Source organism: Excalfactoria chinensis, chromosome 11 (genome assembly GCF_039878825.1).
Source record: "Excalfactoria chinensis isolate bCotChi1 chromosome 11, bCotChi1.hap2, whole genome shotgun sequence".
NCBI classification, from domain to species: Eukaryota; Metazoa; Chordata; class Aves; order Galliformes; family Phasianidae; genus Excalfactoria; species Excalfactoria chinensis.
The window spans coordinates 17,174,798-17,194,307 of NC_092835.1; the positions used below are offsets into that span (position 1 = coordinate 17,174,798).

The 19,510-nt window shown below is 51.0% G+C and overlaps 2 protein-coding genes across 7 annotated transcripts; both read right to left on the reverse strand.

Moving 5' to 3' along the window:
* Window positions 1–270: 270 nt before the first annotated feature.
* On the reverse strand, window positions 271–4,808 carry CALB2 (calbindin 2). Its single transcript, XM_072346604.1, has 11 exons — window positions 4,664–4,808; window positions 3,989–4,065; window positions 3,235–3,324; window positions 3,042–3,122; window positions 2,517–2,573; window positions 2,362–2,439; window positions 2,178–2,233; window positions 1,733–1,772; window positions 1,592–1,645; window positions 835–906; window positions 271–749 (listed from the first exon to the last, which is right to left on the reverse strand). Exons 1-11 carry the CDS (start codon window positions 4,749–4,751, stop codon window positions 633–635), a joined length of 810 nt encoding a protein of 269 aa, XP_072202705.1. The 5' UTR covers window positions 4,752–4,808; the 3' UTR covers window positions 271–632.
* Window positions 4,809–4,929: 121 nt separating this feature from the next.
* Window positions 4,930–18,804, reverse strand: PNP (purine nucleoside phosphorylase). Of its 6 annotated transcripts, none has more exons than XM_072346599.1 (9): window positions 18,650–18,804; window positions 18,218–18,320; window positions 17,931–17,990; window positions 15,111–15,389; window positions 12,505–12,674; window positions 11,297–11,400; window positions 9,841–10,016; window positions 8,110–8,300; window positions 4,930–7,562 (listed from the first exon to the last, which is right to left on the reverse strand). In XM_072346599.1, exons 3-9 carry the CDS (start codon window positions 17,984–17,986, stop codon window positions 7,351–7,353), a joined length of 1,188 nt encoding a protein of 395 aa, XP_072202700.1. In that variant the 5' UTR covers window positions 17,987–17,990; window positions 18,218–18,320; window positions 18,650–18,804; the 3' UTR covers window positions 4,930–7,350. The 6 variants fall into 6 exon arrangements, with proteins under 6 accessions (XP_072202700.1, XP_072202698.1, XP_072202703.1 ...); XM_072346597.1 differs by having other exon boundaries at window positions 18,218–18,397; XM_072346602.1 differs by lacking the exon at window positions 18,218–18,320.
* Window positions 18,805–19,510: the final 706 nt, after the last annotated feature.

Consider the following 19,510-nt stretch of genomic DNA (forward strand, 5'->3'; position numbering starts at 1 on the left):
ATGTACCATACAGGGCTGTACTGTGCCATACAGGGCTGTACTGTGCCATACAGGCCTGTAATGTACCATGCAGGGCTATACTGTGCCATATAGGGCTGTAATGTACCATGCAGGGCTATACTGTGCCATACAGGGCCATGTAAGGCCATACAGGCCCATACTAACCCATACTGGTCTCCCCATAGGGTTGACATCCCGCCCTGCTCCAGCAGGCACAGAAACCCCCAACTTTCCCCCCCAAAAAAGCATCACAGAATAATAAAAACTAGAGACAGAAACGCCTCCAATGGTGCATCACCATATTTTTTCTCTTTTTTCCAACTTATTTTCCTTTTCTTTTTGCTCTAATTCTATTGGTTTTGCCCCACCGAGGCGGCCTGGCGGCTTTATTTGCAATTAACTCTTCTTTGGTAAAACGGATTAAAACCAAATAAATAGATAGAAGTCAATAACTCGAGAGCAAGAAAACCCACAAAGCGCTCCCAGCTCCAAATAAAGCCCGGATACCAGAAACAGAACCAACCAAAAACCAACCGGGCGGAGGGGATCGGAAAGAACAAACAAACATCACACCCAAAGCGGGGGTTTTAATGGGAAAACCGTGCCGTGGGGCCGGGCGAGGGGGGGGAAGCCTACAGGGGGGGTTCGCTGCACAGCACCACCTCCAGCTCCTTGCGGTACAGCTTGCCGCCGTCCGACAGGTTCATGATGCTCCGGCGGTAGTTGGTGAGCTGCTGGATGCTCATCTCCTGTGGGGAGAATTGGGGTGGTGGATGGGTTGTGGGGTGCCCCGGACCCCATAGGTTTGGTGCCGCCCCGCTCGTCCCTGCTTACTTTCTTGTTCTTCTCGTAGAGGTCTTTCAGCAAAGCGTCCAGTTCGTGCTCGTCGATGAAGCCGCTGCCGTCCTACCGGGGTGAGTGGGAATGGGGTGTGAGAATGGAACCTACCCGACGGCTCCCAAACCCATGGGGGGAACAGGAGGCGTCCCCAAGGAGGTGACAGCGTTCGCCATGACCTTCCCCCACAGAGATCCCAACCTTCACCTGATCCTTCCCAAGGGAGATCCCAAATCTTTCACCAGAACTTTCCCCAAACCTTCTCAACCCCATGGAGCGAGCACGGATCTCCCCAAGGAGACCCCATCCCAAAGCCTCTCGGCCCCATAGAGGAAACAAGAGATCTCCTCAAGGAGACCCCAACCTTTACCAGAACCTCCCATTCCCATGGAGGGAGCAGAGATGTCCCCTATGAGACTCCAAAGCCTTCACCAGAACCTTCCCCAAACCCATTTGGTCCCATGGATGGAGCAGAGATGTCCCCAAAGAGACACCAACCTTCACCCCAACCCTTCCCAAACCCTCCCAGCCCCAAGGAGGGAAGAGATCTCCCAATGGAGACACCACCCCAAACCCTCTCAACCCCATGCAGGGAGCAGAGATGTGCTCAGTGTGAACCCAGCCTTCACCCAGACCTCCCCAGAATCCCCCCCAGCCTCAGCCCAGTGACACAGGGCCGTCCCAAGCCGCCCTGTCCTCAGACCCCTACTCATATTGGGGTTCCCCATGTCCTCCTCTCCCACCAGCCCCCTACCTTGTCATAAAAAGCAAAAATGGCGTTGAACTCCTCCGAGGACAGCTTCATCCCCTGGGCAGCGAGAGATGGGGATGTGAAGAGGCACGTTGCAAGCAGGGGGTAGGAATAATAATTACAATAATAATAACTTGTTTTTACCTGAAACTTAAGAAGGAAATTTTCTTGCACAGGCAGCAGTCTGAAAAACAAGGGATGGATGGGGAGCAGTGAGCCGGGCTTCCCAAAAAACATCACATTGGCCAATGTGTGACCAATGCTGCCGGCCCACCCGCGTCTCTGTGCTAAGGAGGGACCCTGGTTTGGCCAAAATCACTCTTTTTCCCCCCCCACATTCTTTTCTTTTCCAGGGTTAGTTTGAACCTCAGGGCAGAGGGTGGGGGTCTCCAGGAATGGGAACCCAGAGGGGTCTGGGCAGAATGGATGGGAACCTGGAAGCAGCCTTTCTAGAATACAGATTTTGGGCTTTTTTCCTTAAAAAAAAACAAACAGGTTAGTGAGGCCAGACGGGTAGCAACCTGACCCTAAACACCTCCTGTGGGTGTCTTTGGGGTTTCCTCTTCCTCCCCACTGCTCGTAGCCTTACCGGGACATCTCGGAGAGGCCCAGTTTCCCGTCCCCGTTCATGTCAAACATCCGCAGCTGTTGGGACAAAAGTGGGACCGGGTCACCCCTCACCCCATCCCTCCCTCCTGCTGCCACTGTGGGACCATGGGAGTCCAGAAGGCCGTGTGGGGCCAAGCCCAATGTCCCCACTGGCTGCCACATACGATGGTCTGCGTGTACTCCTGCAGCTTGGCCTCGTCGTATGGCCGGTTCGCCTTCTTCAGCAGGTCCGACAAGAAACCCTACAGGACAGAGCCACAGCGTCCCTCCGGCTGTCACCTCAAGGGACAACAGGGATGACCCCGTGCAGGCAGCCCACCTTCAGCTCGTTGGCTTCGATGTAGCCACTGCGATCCGTGTCGTATCTCCTCCACGCCTGCGAAGGGGGACATCACCGTGAGTGGTGCCACATGGATCCCAATCCTGATGACGACTCCATAGCGTCCCAGTGGAGAGGGGACATCTCCCAACCGAATCATTATGGGGACACCCCACCCATGTCATCAGTCACCGCCTCATGCCAGCCGCTGTGCGCGGTCCTACTGTGGTGGGACACCCATGGGCTGGATGCTTCCCAACCCATCTTCAGATGCCACTGTCCTCACTACAACAGACCCTAAGTATTTAATTACCCTTCTCAACTAAACTCTGCTTCCAGATGTTGCCTCCAGCTTGGAGCCTGGGGTCAGCACCCAAGCAGAGCATCATGGCCACGCATCATCACTTCACGTCCCCAAATCCCAGCTGGCTTTTGGGTCCCCTACAGCAGCCCCAGCGCATCCCAGCACTCAGCATGGAGGCAGGGCGCTCAGTGTCCCCCAAACCCGCTGCCCGCCCTCCTCACCTCCATGAACTCTGAGCTGGAGCCCACATGCTGGCGGAAACACAGCAGGAAGTTCTCCTCCGTGGGCAGGATCTGGGCCAGCTGCAGGGACAGCCGTTTTCAGTGGGGCATTGCACACATCTCAGCTCTACCAGTCGTCATCCCCCACGACAGCGATGGCCCCACAGCCCCGTCCTCTTCCCGCATCCCTCACCTCTGCCATCTCGATTTTGCCGTCTGCATTTTTGTCGTACTTGTGCATGAATTCCTTCATCTTGTCTCCCAGGCTGTCCCTCTTGGAGTCCTGCCAGCAGCAAAAGGGGTCAGGAACATTTTCCCTATCCCATCCCATCCCATCCCAGTCCCTATTCCCATCTCTGTCCTCATCCCATCTTCATCATCATCCCCATCCAATCCCCACAACCATGCCCATCCCCACCTCCATCCCATCCCCGTTCTTGACCCCATCTCATCACCATCCCTGACCACATCCTCATCCACAGTCCCATCCTCATCCCCATCCCATCTCCATCCTACCCCACCCCATCCCAGTCCCTGTCCCATCCTCCATCCCCCTCTTCATCCTCATCCCATCTCCATTTTATCCCACCCCCACCTCATCCCTGTCCCATCCCAACCCCATCCCCATCCCATCCCCACCCCCATTCATGTCACCCTATAACATCCCATCCCCATGTTCCAGGACAGGGGACGCAGGACACATAGCCTTGCTGAGGTGGCACCAAACAGCCCAGGTGCCACAGCCACCACATCCCAGCATGACATCGGGATCTGATGGACGACCCGTGCCTCAGTTCCTGCCCCCAGCCCCTCTTCCAGAAGCCCCGCTGCTCCTCCATTGCTTTTAATTAGAGCTTCCTCATTAAGGCTGGACACCATCAGTGCAGCAGCACACGCATCCCACCCCAGTGTTCCCCCCCACCCGTGGGGCCGTATGGTGACCTTACCACCCCGGCGCCCTTCCTGGCACTTTCCAGCTCCTGGAAGAAGTTTTCCAGCTCCTTGCCTTCAATGTAGCCATTCCCTGGGGAGGGGGGAGAAAGGCAATGAACCCCCCGGGGGTTACAGAGCAGGGCTGGGACGGGGCGGGGGTGTCCGACGGCACCGGAGCCGCACGGCTGGGAGCTCAGCACAGCCCGTCCCCATCCCCAACCAGAACAGAGGGTCTCCCCAGAGCCCTACAGCCCAGGGGGGGGCACAGAGCCCCGGGGGGGGGCTGCAGGGTGCTGGGCAGGGCTGCGTTTCGCTCTGTCTGCATCCGTCGCTTTTTAGTTTTGCCTAACGTTATATCGTTGCTTCTCTTTCCCTTTTTATTTCTTCTTTCTTTTGCTTTGTTTTCCTTCTCTCCCTCTTTCACTTTGCTTTGCTTTTACCTTCACTCCCCTTTTCCCCCTTTTCTCCTTCTTTTTCCCCGTTCCCATCCCGCTCCGTCCCGCCGCACGGATCGCCCCGTTCCCGTCCCGGCTGTGCGCTCCGCTCCCATCGGCGGATCACAGCAGTGCCGCCTCCACGCCATCCACACGGCGGGACTTTCGGGACCCTCACCGAGCCCCTCGACGCCCCCCGGCTCTCCCCATTCCCGCACCGCTTGGAGCTCCCCCTCATCCCTGCCCTCCACTGACCGTCGGCGTCGAAGTGCCGCCACACGTCGAGGAACTGCGATGCGCTGAGCTCCGCCAGGTGCAGGTGCGGGGCGCGCTGCCCCGCCATCTCCCCGCCGCTGCCCGCCGCCCGCCGCCGCCCCCCGCTTATATACCTGGCCCGACCCGCGGCCGCCAGGGGGAGCGCGGCACCGCACCGCACCGCACCGCACCGCACCGCCGCCGGCCGGGAGGGATGCGCCGCGTCATTGCCCGGCTCCCGAGCCGCCCCTGCCCCGCGCCCACCGTCACCTCCCCCGCCCCGTGCTGAGGACTCTCACCCAGCGCCACCTGCCCGAGTCACCTTCCCTTGCCCCGCGTCACCTGCTCAATGCCGCCGACCCGTCCCGATTCCTAACCCGACCCCATCACCTGCCCCGCGGCACCTCTCCCTTCTCAGTGACATCTGCCCTTGTCCCGATGTCGACTCTTGTCCTCTGTCTCTCTCCCCCGTCCCGTGTCACCTACCCCCATCCTATACCAGCTGCTCCTATCCAGTGTCCTCTATCCCACACCGCTTACCCCTGCCCTCTGTCGCCTCTCTCTTTGACCCCTGCCATACACCCCACATCCCCCCGTCCTCCCATCCCTTTGTCCCTTCCTTGTATCACTGCATCCCTCCAGGCATTGTCACCCCTTGCCCATATCACTGTCCTGGTTCTGGGCCACCTTCCCCCCCCCAGGAGGACAATTTCTGCTCCCTCCCCCCAGCCTGCACAGGGACCATTCCCACGGCCCAGCACACAGCAGCCCAGGGCTTCGGGCACAGCTGTCCGGTGGGAAGCGTTGCTATGGCTACAGGGGTGGAAAAGGATAATTCACATCCAGAGCTCTCAGCTGATGGATGTGATTAATTAATGATGGGAACACAGGGACGCTCGGCACGGGGCAGGGATGCAGCCCTGGTGCTCATAGGATGCAAAGGAGAGTGAGGGGTTGAGGCTTTGGGGAGTGAGTCTGGGGGCTCAGAGGGATGGTTTGGCCCCATTGCTTTTCCTTCCCTCTCCCTTCAAAGTCTCATCCCTGACAGATGTGGCCAAGAGCAACAAATCCTCACAGTGCAGACCTGAAGCTCATGGGGAAAACCCAGAAAGCCCTGATTCAAAGGCAGAGATTTGGGATGAGCTCAGATAAATGGAGGGCAAAGCACAGGCTTTTTTGGCACCTGCCCATCCCAAAACAGACCCCATTCAGGCCCTGCTGGGTTCCTCGCTGACCCCCAGCATCAGAACAGCAAAGACAAAAACCCCATTTTCAGGACTGCGGCTTTATTTCCCCCCCCCTGGTGCCACCGTGCCTTTGGAAACCCATCAGCAGTAGAGCTGGTTGGGTTGAAAGCAGCCCAAAACCAGATGGACAGTACAGGTCAATGGGCAGAGACACAGCCACCTTTGGAGCCCACCACCTGCCCCTCAGGGAGGGCTGATGGTGCTGGAGGAACCCAGGCCCCCATCTCTCCAAGATGGGCTGTTTGGAGGCACACTGTAGCCCAGCCTGATGCTGCTTCATTAACGAGGCCACCTGAAATCCCAGCCTTAGCTACGGCCAACCGCACAGCTGCCTTCTGCGCGCACTCAAGAGGCTTTGTATTTACCAAGTATTAATTAGATGAATGTGAAGCACCATTTTCCAGGCAGGGGGATATTAGACGACCTCCCTCTGCCCTGTAGCAAAACAAGCACAGACTGGGATGGGGCTGAGAAGGGAGGAGAGAGAAAAGTTGGCTGCTCAGAGAGCTGGTGGTGCCCCATCCCTGCAGGCAGCCAAGGTCGGGGAATGGAGCTCTGAGCACTGATGGAGCCATGGGACTCCCTGCTCAGTGCAAGGAGGGCAAGCAGACGGCCTTTAACCCAACTCAAACCACCCTATGATGCTGCTGCTGTCAGCATCTGCATCACTCCCAACACAGCATCGTCCCTTGGCACCAACACAGAGGGGCTCCAAATTCCCACCCAGACAAACCCATTGAGCCACAGCAGCCTTCCACAGCCCAAGCCAAAGGATGTCACAGTGGGATGAAGCCCACACAGCGAGCTGGCACACAATTGATCCACTCAATTTAGGAAGGCAGATTGGAAGCTTTCTGTGAAGAGCTGGGTTCAGCCTGTGTCACTGGAGAGCACTCAGCTCTGACAGCAGTGGGTTCAATGGAGAGCTCCGAGATAAATGGATGTAAAAAGTCACCTGGTAATTACAGCTCCTGCTTCACACTCAGCCGCAGCCCGACCTTTGGGGAATAATGAATAATGCATTGATACAGGGAGTGGTTGCCCTTCGCTCGTAGCCCGTCAGCATGCTGGTAAAGAGAGCATGGTGGCTCCTGATGTGTCTTAGGCTCCATTTCTTCATGGAAAGCTCCATAGAAAGCTCAGTCTTTCCACAGGCCAGCTGAAGGCTTTCCTAGGCCTACAAGGGAGCTGGCTGCCAAAAAGGGGATCATTGTGACAAGATTCAAAGCAAACCTCAGCATCCACCTAGCTAAAGCACAGAGACAAAGCTCAACCATCTCCTCCCAGCTGGGACATCAGAGTGGGACCATTTCCAACCAGAAAGAGACACCAACAATCTGTTCCAAACCGGAACGCCAGAATGGGACCTTCTCAGCAAGGGCTCTCCCTTGACACACGTTAGCATCCACGTGCTGAGATCTGGATGTTAAATGGTTGAGGTCAGGGGGAGTTGGGGCCAAGCTTGCCGATGAGGTGCACAACCAACTTCTGCAGGGCTTTGGCCTGGCACGCTGAGACACGCAGTACGTCCTCATGGCTGGCCTTCTCCTGGCTGCCATAGCTCATCACTGCCGTGTTGGTGATGAGGGACAGCCCAAGGACACACAGGCCACAGTGCCGGGCCACGATCACTTCTGGCACGGTGCTCATGCCTGGGGGGGGGGAAGAGGAGCAGGATGAGTGGAGTTGGTCTGGATTCACAGCAAAAAGGCTCTCTGAAAAGAGGTTGTTCCAGGTGAGGTTGGATATTAGGAATGATTGCTCACAAAGACCTCACAAAGTGCCCCAGAGAGAAAAGGGAGTCACTGCGCATGGGGGTGTCCCATAGCTGTGGGGATGTGGCACTGAAGGACGTGGGCTGTGTTGGACTTTGGGATCTGAGAGGTACTGCAGTTGCCATCCCTAAACAGCCCGAACTCTTGTGGAGGTGTGCTTTGTAGGGGAGGGCACAGCAAAAAGAGCTCCAGAATGTTAAAGAGCCCTGAAAAGCACCATTACTTTCGATCAGGTCCCATTGAAGTGGAGCCACCTGGGCATGGGAAATGCTTGGCTCCTCATTCTTAGACAGCCAAAAGCACACAGACCCATTCTGCAGATCCATCCTAGAAGCCCAACAAGCTCAGCCTTGTGCAGGATGAGTTGTTTAACCCTCTGCTAAGCACCCAGTTAAACCCCACTAGCCTGGTCCGTGCAGCTCACCCACAGCATCCGCTCCCAGGGCCTGCAGCAGGCGGCACTCAGCAATGGTCTCGTAGCAGGGACCCCCCATCATGCAGTACACCCCATCTCGGGTGAAGCCCAGGAAGCCCAGCTCCTGTGCACTCTCCTTCGTCAGGCTGAGCAGATCTTGGTCATAGGCATCAGACATGCATGGGAACCTCACACCAAACCTGCAAGGCACAGAAAGGCACAGCCATGTTGACATTGCAGCGGCTGCTTCCATCAGAGCCCTGCAATGCTCAGCCTCTGGAGAAAGGGGGAATGGTGGGGATGCCAGGCTCTTCAGCACAAGCTTCTGTCCTGTCCTGCTAGACTGAATCCCTCAAAACCTTCTGCACAGAGAGATGACATCTGTCTGAAGGTTTAGCTCCTGTATTTGGTGTTATGGATGCGTTGTGCTTCAGGGCTGGGTCTCTTGCTTGTTTTGGGTCTTAAGACTCCAACCCAGTCCTGCTCCTGACTGAGCAAATCCTTCTACTGGCTCAAGGACAGCAGAAGGAGACTCCCCAGCTCAGCTCAGCGTGCTGGGCCAGGTCTCTCATTCAGGCTCTTAAAGCTCCTGAATGGCTTTCATGTTCCTCCTATTGAATGTTCAGAGCAGGAGCAGCTTAGTTTATGTTCATAAGCACTAAAACGTTACAAACAACTTCCCAGTCTGGTCTGAGGGAATAAGTATTCATCAGCACGAAAAATCACTTCTTTCCTGAAGGATGCCCAGCAACGCGTTCAGGCCAATCTCTAATTTATTAAATCAAATCTGCAGATTCTTGCCTATATTCCTTTTCCACATCACTTCACTGCCTCCAGATTTTAGACAAATCCTTCCCAGTGGCTGAGCGGGACTGGCTGTTAGAAAGAGTTTGCTCAGCTGAAACTCATATGAATCAGCATGCAAAGTCTTGTCAGACCTTCTGCCCACTTTCCTAAGTGATTCTGCAGGTCCAAAGAGCTTCTAACACTCCTCCGTGTGGCTTCTTTGCTTTTGGACCTCCTTTTCCAGCCACACCAGTACCCATGAAGGTTTGAAAGGCATCATCGACTAGAAGCCAGGCACACCATCATGCTTTCTGCCAGAGCTTTCTTTTTGGAAGGATCCCAAGTGTCTGCCCTGCAAATGTGTCCCTTTCAGCAAGCTGAAGGCCCCAAGCCACTAATACATTCAACACCCGTTAACTAAGCTTATGAGAGAGTTACCACCACCTTCACCACCTCCATTCCATCCTCTGTCCGTAGACCTCTGCCTGTCATCCAGCTTCTCTCCTGCCTGCTTGGTTAGGAGATCCTTCTTGTTGCTGTTATCTCCTTTTTGTCACAATCCGCCTTTCCCCTTCCTGCTCTGGACCTCTCCTACCTATTTTTGACTTCACTGACATCTCATGTTCCCTTCTGTGCTCAGCCCAAGTCCTCCATGGATGTGTCCATTGCAGCACTCCTGGATTCATAGAATCATTAAGATTGGAAAAGACCTCCCAGATCCCCAAGTCTGACCCAAGGCCAGGCTGGACAGAGCTCTGGGCAGCCTTTAAGTGGTTGGTAACCCTGCCCATGGCAGGGGATTGGATCTGGATGGATGATAGTTGAGGTTCCATCCAACACAAGCCATTCTACAGAGCTGTTTTAAGGCAGTAATAGTAAATCTGCATCAACCAACCATTCTTTTTAATGATTAATTTTTACACTGCCCATGGTAGGAAGGAGAAGCTGCCTTACCTTTCGTCATTGGGTCCACGCAGCGGGTTCTGCCCTCCCATGCCAAACATGCTGATGTGATCTCGAATGAGCATGATGTCCCCCACCTGGAAGTGGGGGTTCAGCCCCCCAGCAGCATTGGTGACAATCAAGATCTCCACCCCCAGGAGAAAGAAGACCCTGATGGGAAAGGTGACCTGCAGAAACCAAAGAGACACAACCAATGAGTGCCACAATCTCAGCTTAGATGTTGGGTGTTCCAGGCACGTCGTCTTGGCATAGGTGGTAAATTAAGATGCAAGAATGGAAAGAAAGACGAGATCACAGTGCACCAGCAGTGCAAACAGAGCTGAAGGAGGCATTACGTAGCTGGTCAATTGTCCCTGTTCAATTAAATATAACAGCAGCAGAAAAAAGATGTGATGACTGTGACTGAGAGCACTGGGAGTGCATGAAGGATGGGCAGCCAGCACAGAGGGTTTGGAGCAGCCTGCAGCAGCCTTCCTGGGGAGAAGGGGAGATCGTGGGCAGCTCGTGCTATGCACAGAAAGGCCTTTGGGAGCCTGCAAGCAGACAACACAACCTTTTTTCCCCCCCAATGTTGAATTCCTCATTTAAATAATTCCAATGTTTTTAAGCGTATTAAAAAAAAAAAAACACCCTAATTTTGAAAAGAGTTCCATTAAAATTCAAGCCCACATTTATTACGGTTGCACTAAGGTTAAGTAAATGCAGCACAAACAGAATATGCAGATCATTTTTTCTCCTCTCTGCCAAGGCCTTGCAGGGATGAAAGCACTGCGATGATTGGAGGGACTCCTTATGCACACAGACCTGGAGTTTAATTGAACCACGAGCTTCTTACAGCAACGATGCGTCCTGCAGAAGCACAGAGATTGCTTTCCTCATTTCAGTTCATTCGCATCAGTTTGGTTCAGCAACCTTGTCTGAAGTCAAGGAATTGGTGGGAACGGGGGAAGTAAAATGGAGAAAGCTCAACTTCTAGGAGTCAGGAAGGAAGTAGGATGGTAGATGGTACTCCTACAACACTGAACAGTGTAATCACTTGTATTTTCACATATGTGAGCTGGGAAAGTACATCAACTTATTCCAGCCATTGGAAAAAAAACACCCCGAAACTATACAAATACAAAAGAAGATTAAAATAGATTATTTCTATCACTCGTACTTTTGTGGTTGCAGATTCAAACCGTGATTAAAATGACTGAGCTAAACCATGAAAATAATCTGCCTTAGACAATATATGACTCTGCCCCAGGAGCGTGGCAGAGCTATCCACAAACTGACTGACTGCCTTTCCCTTTGCATTCCTAATTCTAATTCACTCTGGGGCAGGGAGGGGGATGAGGAGAAACCTATTTGTATGCTCAGTGCCACAGCTCAGGTGCCAAAGCACACGTTGCTTTCATCTCTTGGTAGAGACCTCTTTGGTGTGTGAGTGATCTTCAGAACTCACCGTGCTGATGGAGTATCCCTCGTAGAAGTGGAAGCGTCCCTGCATGCAGACACACGGCCGCCCGCTCAGCTCCCCAAACACCAGCCTGCCCACGTGCCCTGACACTGTAAGGGAACAGCAGCATCATCTGGGGCTCATTCATTTTAGAGGGATTTCCCAGCTGGCTGTACATCACACCTGAAATGTGCATTTCTGCTCACTGTCGGGTGGACCAAGAACACAGAGTTCCTCATTAGACCCTGAAGGGTCATGAGATGTGAAGAACAAGCAGCCAGAGATGAATTTGCACTGACAGCCTGCAGGGGAACATCAGTTCAGGATGTTACGATTTCTTGAGTTTCCTTCTGTCTAAGGCAGCTTTTCTTTTGTTTATAGAATCATCTAGGTTGGAAAGGGCCATCAAGATCACAAGCCCAACCATCCAGCAACCCAATCTGCAGGCCCCATCACTTAGCTGCATCCCTCAGTGCTACAACCACACCTCAGGGATGGGGAATCCACTACCCTCAGCAATCTGCTCCCCATGAACAAGTTCTCCCTAATGTCCCAAACCTCACCTGGCTCAGGGTGATGATGAATTCAACCTTATTGAGACATCAAGGCTTTAAGAGAAAGGAATGGAGCTGTGAGGGGTCTGAGCACAGTGCTGTGAGAGCGGCTGGGGGAACAGGGTGGGTCAGTGTGGAGGAGCTCATGGCTCTGCAACCCCTGAAAGAAGGTTGTGGGGAGGGGATATCAGCCTCTGCTGTCAGGTAACAGCAATAGGATGAGAGTGATAACCTCACCTGGAGGTTCAGGTTGGGTATTGGGAACAATTTCTTCCTCACAAGAGCGGTGATGCAGTGGTACAGCTGCCCAAGGACAGGGAGAAGCCCCCATCCCTGGAGGTGCCCCAGAGCCGTGGGGATGTGGCACTGAGGCACGCAGGCAGTGGGCACAGTGGGGTGAGCTGGGGTAGGATTTGGGGTTCTGAGGTCTTTCCAACCTTTATGATTCTGCAATGAATTCAAACTCTTCCCTGGTAACAGCAGAGTTGTTAGGTTACAGCTACCACACGGGTAGCACAATGTGTGGCGTGGATCTAAGCCCCATGGATGTCACTGAGATGCAGCCTTGTGAATGCACATTTTGCCATTGAAGGACCCTGTGCCCAAAGCCAGGGCAATCTTGGTGGGTGTTACACACATCCCTATCACTGCTGTGCTAACCTGTGCTCCGTGGGAAGTGGGGGATCTCCTCATAGGGAAGGACCGTCTTGTGCTCCAGCATATCTGCCAGGTCTCCCAGCCCAGATCCGCAGATGATGGCAATTTTTGGGCACTGAGCAGTGCGGGCACGCAACCAGTCCGCTGTTTCCTTGTACACCTCATAGCTGTTTCTGCAGGAGGAGAAGAGGTCAGTGAACCTGTAACCCCATCCAAAGAATAAACATCACAAGAGAACAGTCCTGAAAAGGCGCAGAGGAAAAAAGAAAGATTTATTAAGACTAAAACGGTAGGAACTTCACTGCTATTACAGAAGATGTTTCTCTATAGCAATCACTTCTAATCTCATTTTACCCCTGGCCACAGGCAAGTTATTTGAATCCTCTCTGCCAGACTTATTTTATAGTGGAAACTGGCTAATGATACCTATATCACCCAGATGTCACAAGGCATAACAGTTCATGCTTCTGATGTGCATGAGATGCGAAGGGATGGAAAAGCACAGTCAGTCTGAAAAACTGCAAGCCGTGTGTGTGAGGATATCAACCCGGGTTGGGGAAGAACAAAGGAGAAAGGTGCAGGGGCAAGCAGCATCAGCAGAGATGGGGAACCCAGCCTCATCAGCTCCCAGGGCTTCCTTCCAGAACCAGGAGCACCCCGCAGACATCCACACCTTGTGGTTTCGGTAGGGATGCTAAATGCGGATGCCTTGCTCTTCCTCTCCTCCCACACGTGGTGGGTAAGTGGGGTTACACTCACAGTCCAGTCCTGGGCAAGAGGTTCAATAACACTTCTATATGAAACTAGAAATTAAACCCGTGACTTTAGTTCCTTTTCTTTCTGTTTTAAACAGGTACGTTCTCTTACTCTGCCAAAAATAGATCTTATCCAATGCCCATATTACTTTGCCTGCTTTGAACTTGTCTTTTCAGAAGAGAGACAACTTCAACACTCAGGTCTGACAGTCCGGTATTCTTCAAACACGTTAATCACAGTTTTGAAACTCGATCAATAGAAGAAGAATCCCATAATCCTTCTTCCAATAGGACAACAGAGATGCTTTCTGAAAGTCAATACCAAGGTTGATTGGAGAGTCCCTTCAAACGCAAGGTTGCTGCTAGCATTTCCTGATAGCTATTTGGTCATTGCCACCAATGAGTGGGCAGTGCTGGCTGTGTACTTGGAGCTGGCATGAACCAACACGGCTGCGAGCAGCAGGCTGTGCACATAGAAAGCTGCTCTGTCTAGCAAGGGGAACGGGATCAGAAACACCCCAGTGTGTTACAGGTTTGTGACCCTATGGGAAGAAATGCCTTCCGCAGTCCAGAGTTCAAGTCATTTAGCTGAGACACTTTTCAAAGGAGAAGTCTGCAAACAAGACAGACTTCATTCACCATAACATGTTGAATTTTCCAAGCGCACCATAAACTGTTGAAATAAGCAGAAGGTTTGAAAATGAGGTTACTGAAGCCTACGCTTGACTGACAGTATTATTATCCCTTGCCCAACAACAGCTGTCCCAGGCAAAAAATCAAGAGTACTTTGCACATAAAATCCCCAAATATTCCTCTGTTGGGTAACTGAAACACTTAGCAAAACTGCTGAATAATTGAAAGCCTTATTTAGAGGGAACAAAGAGAACTTAAACACGACACCCAAATGGATGATGTACCTGCGGCAGGCATGAGAAAAAATAACGAGGTCACCAGCATCTGCTCTTTCATTCCACAGCCAGCCCAAATCCAAAGAAAATAACATTAAAATTCAGGCATTACCCCCTTAGGCTCCAGAAATTTGGGGATGGATTGAATCCAATTCATTGACTGCTGAAGACAGTGGGACTGACTAAACCATACAGAGTTTCAGAGGGACCTTTCCAAGCAGAGTGTTAGAACATTTCCTATCCATAGTGTTCTGAAGATGCAAAGCACCACGATACTCAGATTCATTTGCTGTGCCCACTGCAAGCTTCTACACAGTCCCCATCAATGTGACCCAGCAAACGCAGCCCTGGATGTGCATGAGATCTGGGCAAGCTCCTTGACAGCCTGAACTAGCACAAGCCCCCTATAGCTATTCCTTCTCACACAATGCCTGCCTAATAATAGTACTGGGTAGCATCGCTTTGGATTAAATCACAGGATCAGCTGAAAGCACAATCCCCTTCATTGTGAGGGCTGTCATCCACTAGAGGAACGCATCTGCTGCAGAGCGCAGGACTGACACTGATGACATCTTTTGTGGCATGAAAAGAGGTCCTCGTTCTACTTCTGGCCTGGTTGAAAGCAAATCCACATGAAACACGGACTTCTCACAACAAATAGATGGATTATGTTTCAGAGGGTCACACGTGTGTGTGCAGCTTACATCCATCTCCTGGCCCACAGCCTCCCCAAGGTCAGCTGCTTACTGCTGTATTTCAAAATAGCAGCACCTGATGCGGGCAGATGGCCAGGCCCCTCTTCACTAATAAGACATTTACTTGTGAGCAGCCTCTGCCTGACATTTATTGAGTACCCAGTAAAAGACAAGAAGAAAACACTGCACTGCATTTCCCCATTCCCTTCCATCTCTAACATTGGTTGTATTCCCTATTGCAAGCGCCTTACCTGTCCTCTTCTGCATAGGCCATCCTTCTCCTGCTCAGCCCAAGAAGGGGACGGCAGCTGGAAGTGGAGCCACAGGTCTTTTGGCCAGCCCAGGAGCAGAACCCAAGAGCAGGTAGGTGCCCACAGAGCTGCCGCCGGCCCCGGCTGGGCTCTGCTGTCCCTAATCCCTGGAGAGCAGGGGCACGTCGGGACAGCAGCTTTTCTGTTCTCACTCCACGACAAGGCAGCTCCAGAGCTGGGCGGAAAGCCCCACACATGCTTTTATCATGCAGATGGAGCCTATGGAAAGTTCACGTGTGACTTTTCAACAACCTCTCAGAGCAGCTGACAGCAAAGCTGCATCAACCAACATGCACGCGCTTGCGTCAACCTGCAGAGTCTGCAGGCCAACCCGTGCCACCCAGCCCTGCAACGAGATGCTTCCACGTCTCACGTCATCTTCCCATTCATTCATGCTTGCCCTGCTAGCTCCCTGCAGTTCTCCATTCATTTAATTGCTACCCTATACCGTGCCCAGAGAGGCCCTGAACCACTCACCATGCAGAATGGTGAGCCTGTATGCCCTGGTCACTGCCACCTGCCTGAAGCCTGCAGCCTCCTCCCTCTGATCTCAGTGCCCCCCGGAGCCCATGCTCCTCTCAGTGGCACTCAGCACATCCCTGAAAGCAGTTCTCTCTTCCTGCTAAACTAACAAGTAGAGCAAATCCGGGCCCTCAGCATTCGTTTTCCATACAGTTCTTCAGTATCAGAGTTGTGATGCCCCCCAGATACGTTCCCTTGTTTAGCCTTAATCTGATTACATTCATTAATCTGATCTTTTTGCAAAGCAGACAAGAGATCAGGCGGCCCGAAAGCTCTTCCCAATTTGTTCTTGTCTAGGACAATCTCCTCCCTAGTTCAGATTTACATGGAAAACAGGATTACCAGCCGGGACCATTTTATCTATCTTTCTGCAGCACCTGTTAGTTAATAAAAACGACTGAGGTTCACGTTGCAGTGGTGCATGGATTGGACAACTACAAGATAAAGGCTCGCCCTGCTAGAAAGGATTCATTTCAGCACTGAGGGCGTTCATTCCAGTAACACCCCAGAGAGGAATAAAACTAATTAAACTTGTGCTCCTATACAAATACTCCAAAGAAGATCCATCTGAAGTTAGTGAATAGCTTGTGTAGTTCTTAAGGAAGAGTATTTAAAGTCTTTCTTTCTGAATCTCAGCCCTCCATCACTCTATGTGTGTGTCTACAGAAAATCATATCTGCAATCCAGATCTGATTGACTTGGGTGCTATTCAAGCCTCATTTCTCTGCAGGCAGAGCTTCCACAGCTCCAGGATGCAGATACAATCACCTGCAATAACTTCCTAACAACGCTCTGCCTTCCTGCAGCAAATTTCTATCTGGAGAAGCGTTGTGAAGTGTTTCTCCAAGTGTTTCATCACAACATTTAATTAATGCTTTAGGGTACGTCTCCCACTTCCCCGCGCTACCACAGCATCACATTATCGTGCAGTCTTCTCACATGAGCTGCACATCGTGCTCCTGGGGAAAAGCTGAGCTGCACAGCCTGCAAACTCAGCTCAAGGATCAGTTAAGTGCCCTCCAAGAACTAACCAGGATTTTCACAGTAATTTGTCAACTCATTGCTTAGGAAACTCAGCTGTTTGTATGCTTGGCTATCCCAGATGGCCAGAAGGAAGGTAAACACAAGCAAATTATTTAGCAGGAAAGTTATTCCCCTTGAGATGGCTTTAATCTCTTGGAAGAGCCAGAACAGTGCATGTGCTCCTATCATATACCTATAGGAAGGAGATGATGGCAACTGATTACAAGAAAGGGGTGGCCAAGGGAACACGATACCAAGGAGCTAACAGAGCTCGTCACGGTTAGCTGAGCAAAACACAAACTGAGCAATGCCCTGATGGCAGCATGAAGATGTTGTCATGGAGGCAGGGGAGAGAAACTTCAGGCAGGCACCAGAGCACAGGGGAGACGTGTGTGCAATTGAGCTAGGCACTAGGAGGAAAAAAAGCTTCTAGGTACCCAAAACATGCAGCTCCAAGCAACCCCACTGCAAGGGCAGAGAAGGTAGAGAGAATCGTTAAGGTTAGAAAGGACCACTAAAATCATCTGGTCTAACTGTCAGTGCATCCCACTGTGCACACTAAGCCATGTCCCTCAGGAAGGTTTGTGTAAAGGCTTGCACAAGCTGCAATGCAGGCACACTATTCATGAACCACGTTAGTTCTAAGATGTCACCTCTTCTTCTTTTTGGAATTTAATAAGATTTTAGAGCTTGTCCCAAACTGTGAATAAAGTTCTTATCCTGGCATCACAGCCAGCTGTTGGCTCTGGGCACACTTCTCCGTGTTAAGAAAATGACTTCTCCACAGGTAAAACAAGGACACTTTTTCCTTTCATCATAACAGCAGTCTGACCAAAACTCATTTGACAAAGGAAGCAAAATGCAAACCTGCCTGGCTTCAGACTGTGAATCAGAAGAAGAACCTTTAAAGACCTGGCATCAAAGTCATAAGAAAGCACTGTGTTAAGGACAACCAGCCTTCCTAGCCAGCATGAACATGGTTCCATGCAGATCAGCTCAGCAATCACCCAGCACAGCATCATGGCCAACACCAGTGAAAGTCACAGCCGAGCACACCCAAAGCTCCCATGGTGGCTATATTCCACAAACAAGATAAAGATCATTATTTGCCAGCCTTCAAGAAAGCCACACTGCCTCCCCAAATGGTGAGCACCTTGCACATGCAAAGCGATAGCAAGACACATCGATCCACAAATACACATTCTGGGGTCTGACCTGATAGTTCTGCAGATGCAGGGCTGGCCCAGAACAAAAGTCCTGCATTCCTGCATGGAGCTTTTGACAAAAGAAGACTTCAAATAGTAAAAGAGAAGTGCTTACTTGAATTTCTACCTTAACTTGAAAGAATATAACAGGGCAAGCACAAAAAAAAACCCCAAACGCTTAAGATTGAGTTCACAGTGAAGTTGAGTTTACAGTGAGTTGTATTACTCACAACAGAGCTAACAGTTTAGTTACAGGGTCCAAAAAGCATCATACTTTTTTTTATTCATGCTACTCACCTGCACTGCCTTTAGCTAGATCTCAATGACACTGCATGCTTTGTCCCTTCCTGTAGAGCGAGACTTTCCCCTCCTCAGTTCAATAGATTACAGTACAAGTGTGCTACAAGCAGGGCAGAAGGGGTAGAAGTTCCCCTTCCACACAGAACCATATTCATTCTCTTTCTGGTATTTTCAGAACTTGAAAGTCAATACCATGTTAACAAAAGTAAGAAGTTAAGCATCTGAAGTAATGCCAACTCAAAAAAAATCAAGTGATATAAGAAACTAAACCACTACAACTCAATTAGAAAGGAAAAACAAAAGGAATACCAGAATACTACAGCATTGCCACGCTCGCATCAGAGAAAAAGTAGAAGTCAGAACATATCTTCAGTTCTTAACCATAAGCACAAAGAGAAAAAAAACAAAGCACTGGAAACTACAGCACACCTGCTGAGAGGCTCAGCAGCTCTAAGCTCTCTCAAATTAAAGCATGTTGTTACCGCCAGAGCATTCTCTACACAGCAAAACTTAACCAACTACAACAGGCCCTAAAGACCCAGCAACACCCCCTCCCTCACACCACTGTTCTGCCTTAACCTGCTTCTGCTTTCCCCTTCTTAAGTACCCAGACATGCTGCAGAGTGATTTTCAGCCAATTATACTGCCGTAGAGGCACTGCATCTGTGCACCTTCCATCCCCAGCTGTTGCTCTTTGTTACCTAAAGACCCCCCTCAAGAAGGCAGAAAACAGCCTATTTTTATTATGTGGCATTTACCACGTTGATTTTATCCACATGCATTAATTCCATCTGAAGAATGAATTCATTTCTAGGGATTTAAGAGAATGAAAAATTAAGGTGTGTTAATAAGTTGTATGTATATTTTTAATGCATACACTTACTGCTCTATTTCTCAGTAGCATTCCTTTGCTTTAGAAAGCAACTAGCTCTAAAGGGAGGTGGGAGGTTATATGTTTCATTGTGAGTTGAACTCGTAATTTCTCTGACTGCAATGCTTATAGTATATATTATTTATCACAGAGCAAGAGAAAAGATTAACCTGTATTTCACAGCTATATTCTTAACAACAACAAAGTGTTATTTATTTGTGGGTTTGCTGTTGCTGTTTTTGCCTAGTTTCTTTGCATTATACAAACTGTAGAATCCCTTGTACCTGTAGCACCGCCTTTTTGAGCTGAAGTGTGTTCTGGATTGGGGAGGATCCCACTTTATCAATGAGAAACACGTGAAAGCGGAGCAAACTTAACAGCAAAGCTTAAGAATTTTTGCTAACTCGCATTGTGCCATT

What these genes read in the sequence shown, in the direction of transcription:
- PNP (XM_072346602.1), bottom strand. Translation starts at nt 17,986, where the DNA reads ATGCAGGAATGCAGGACTTTTGTTCTGGGCCAGCCCTGCATCTGCAGA. An exon ending in GCCTATGCAGAAGAGGACAG is followed by an intron (nt 12,675 to 15,110) that starts GTAAGGCGCTTG and finishes CTCCTCCTGCAG; the next exon opens with AAACAGCTATGAGGTGTACA. An exon ending in CCTGGGAGCGGATGCTGTGG is followed by an intron (nt 7,563 to 8,109) that starts GTGAGCTGCACG and finishes CCCCCCCCCCAG; the next exon opens with GCATGAGCACCGTGCCAGAA.
- CALB2 (XM_072346604.1), bottom strand. Translation starts at nt 4,751, where the DNA reads ATGGCGGGGCAGCGCGCCCCGCACCTGCACCTGGCGGAGCTCAGCGCA. An exon ending in CCAGCTCAGAGTTCATGGAG is followed by an intron (nt 2,574 to 3,041) that starts GTGAGGAGGGCG and finishes CCCCCTTCGCAG; the next exon opens with GCGTGGAGGAGATACGACAC. An exon ending in GGCCTCTCCGAGATGTCCCG is followed by an intron (nt 1,773 to 2,177) that starts GTAAGGCTACGA and finishes CTTGTTTTTCAG; the next exon opens with ACTGCTGCCTGTGCAAGAAA.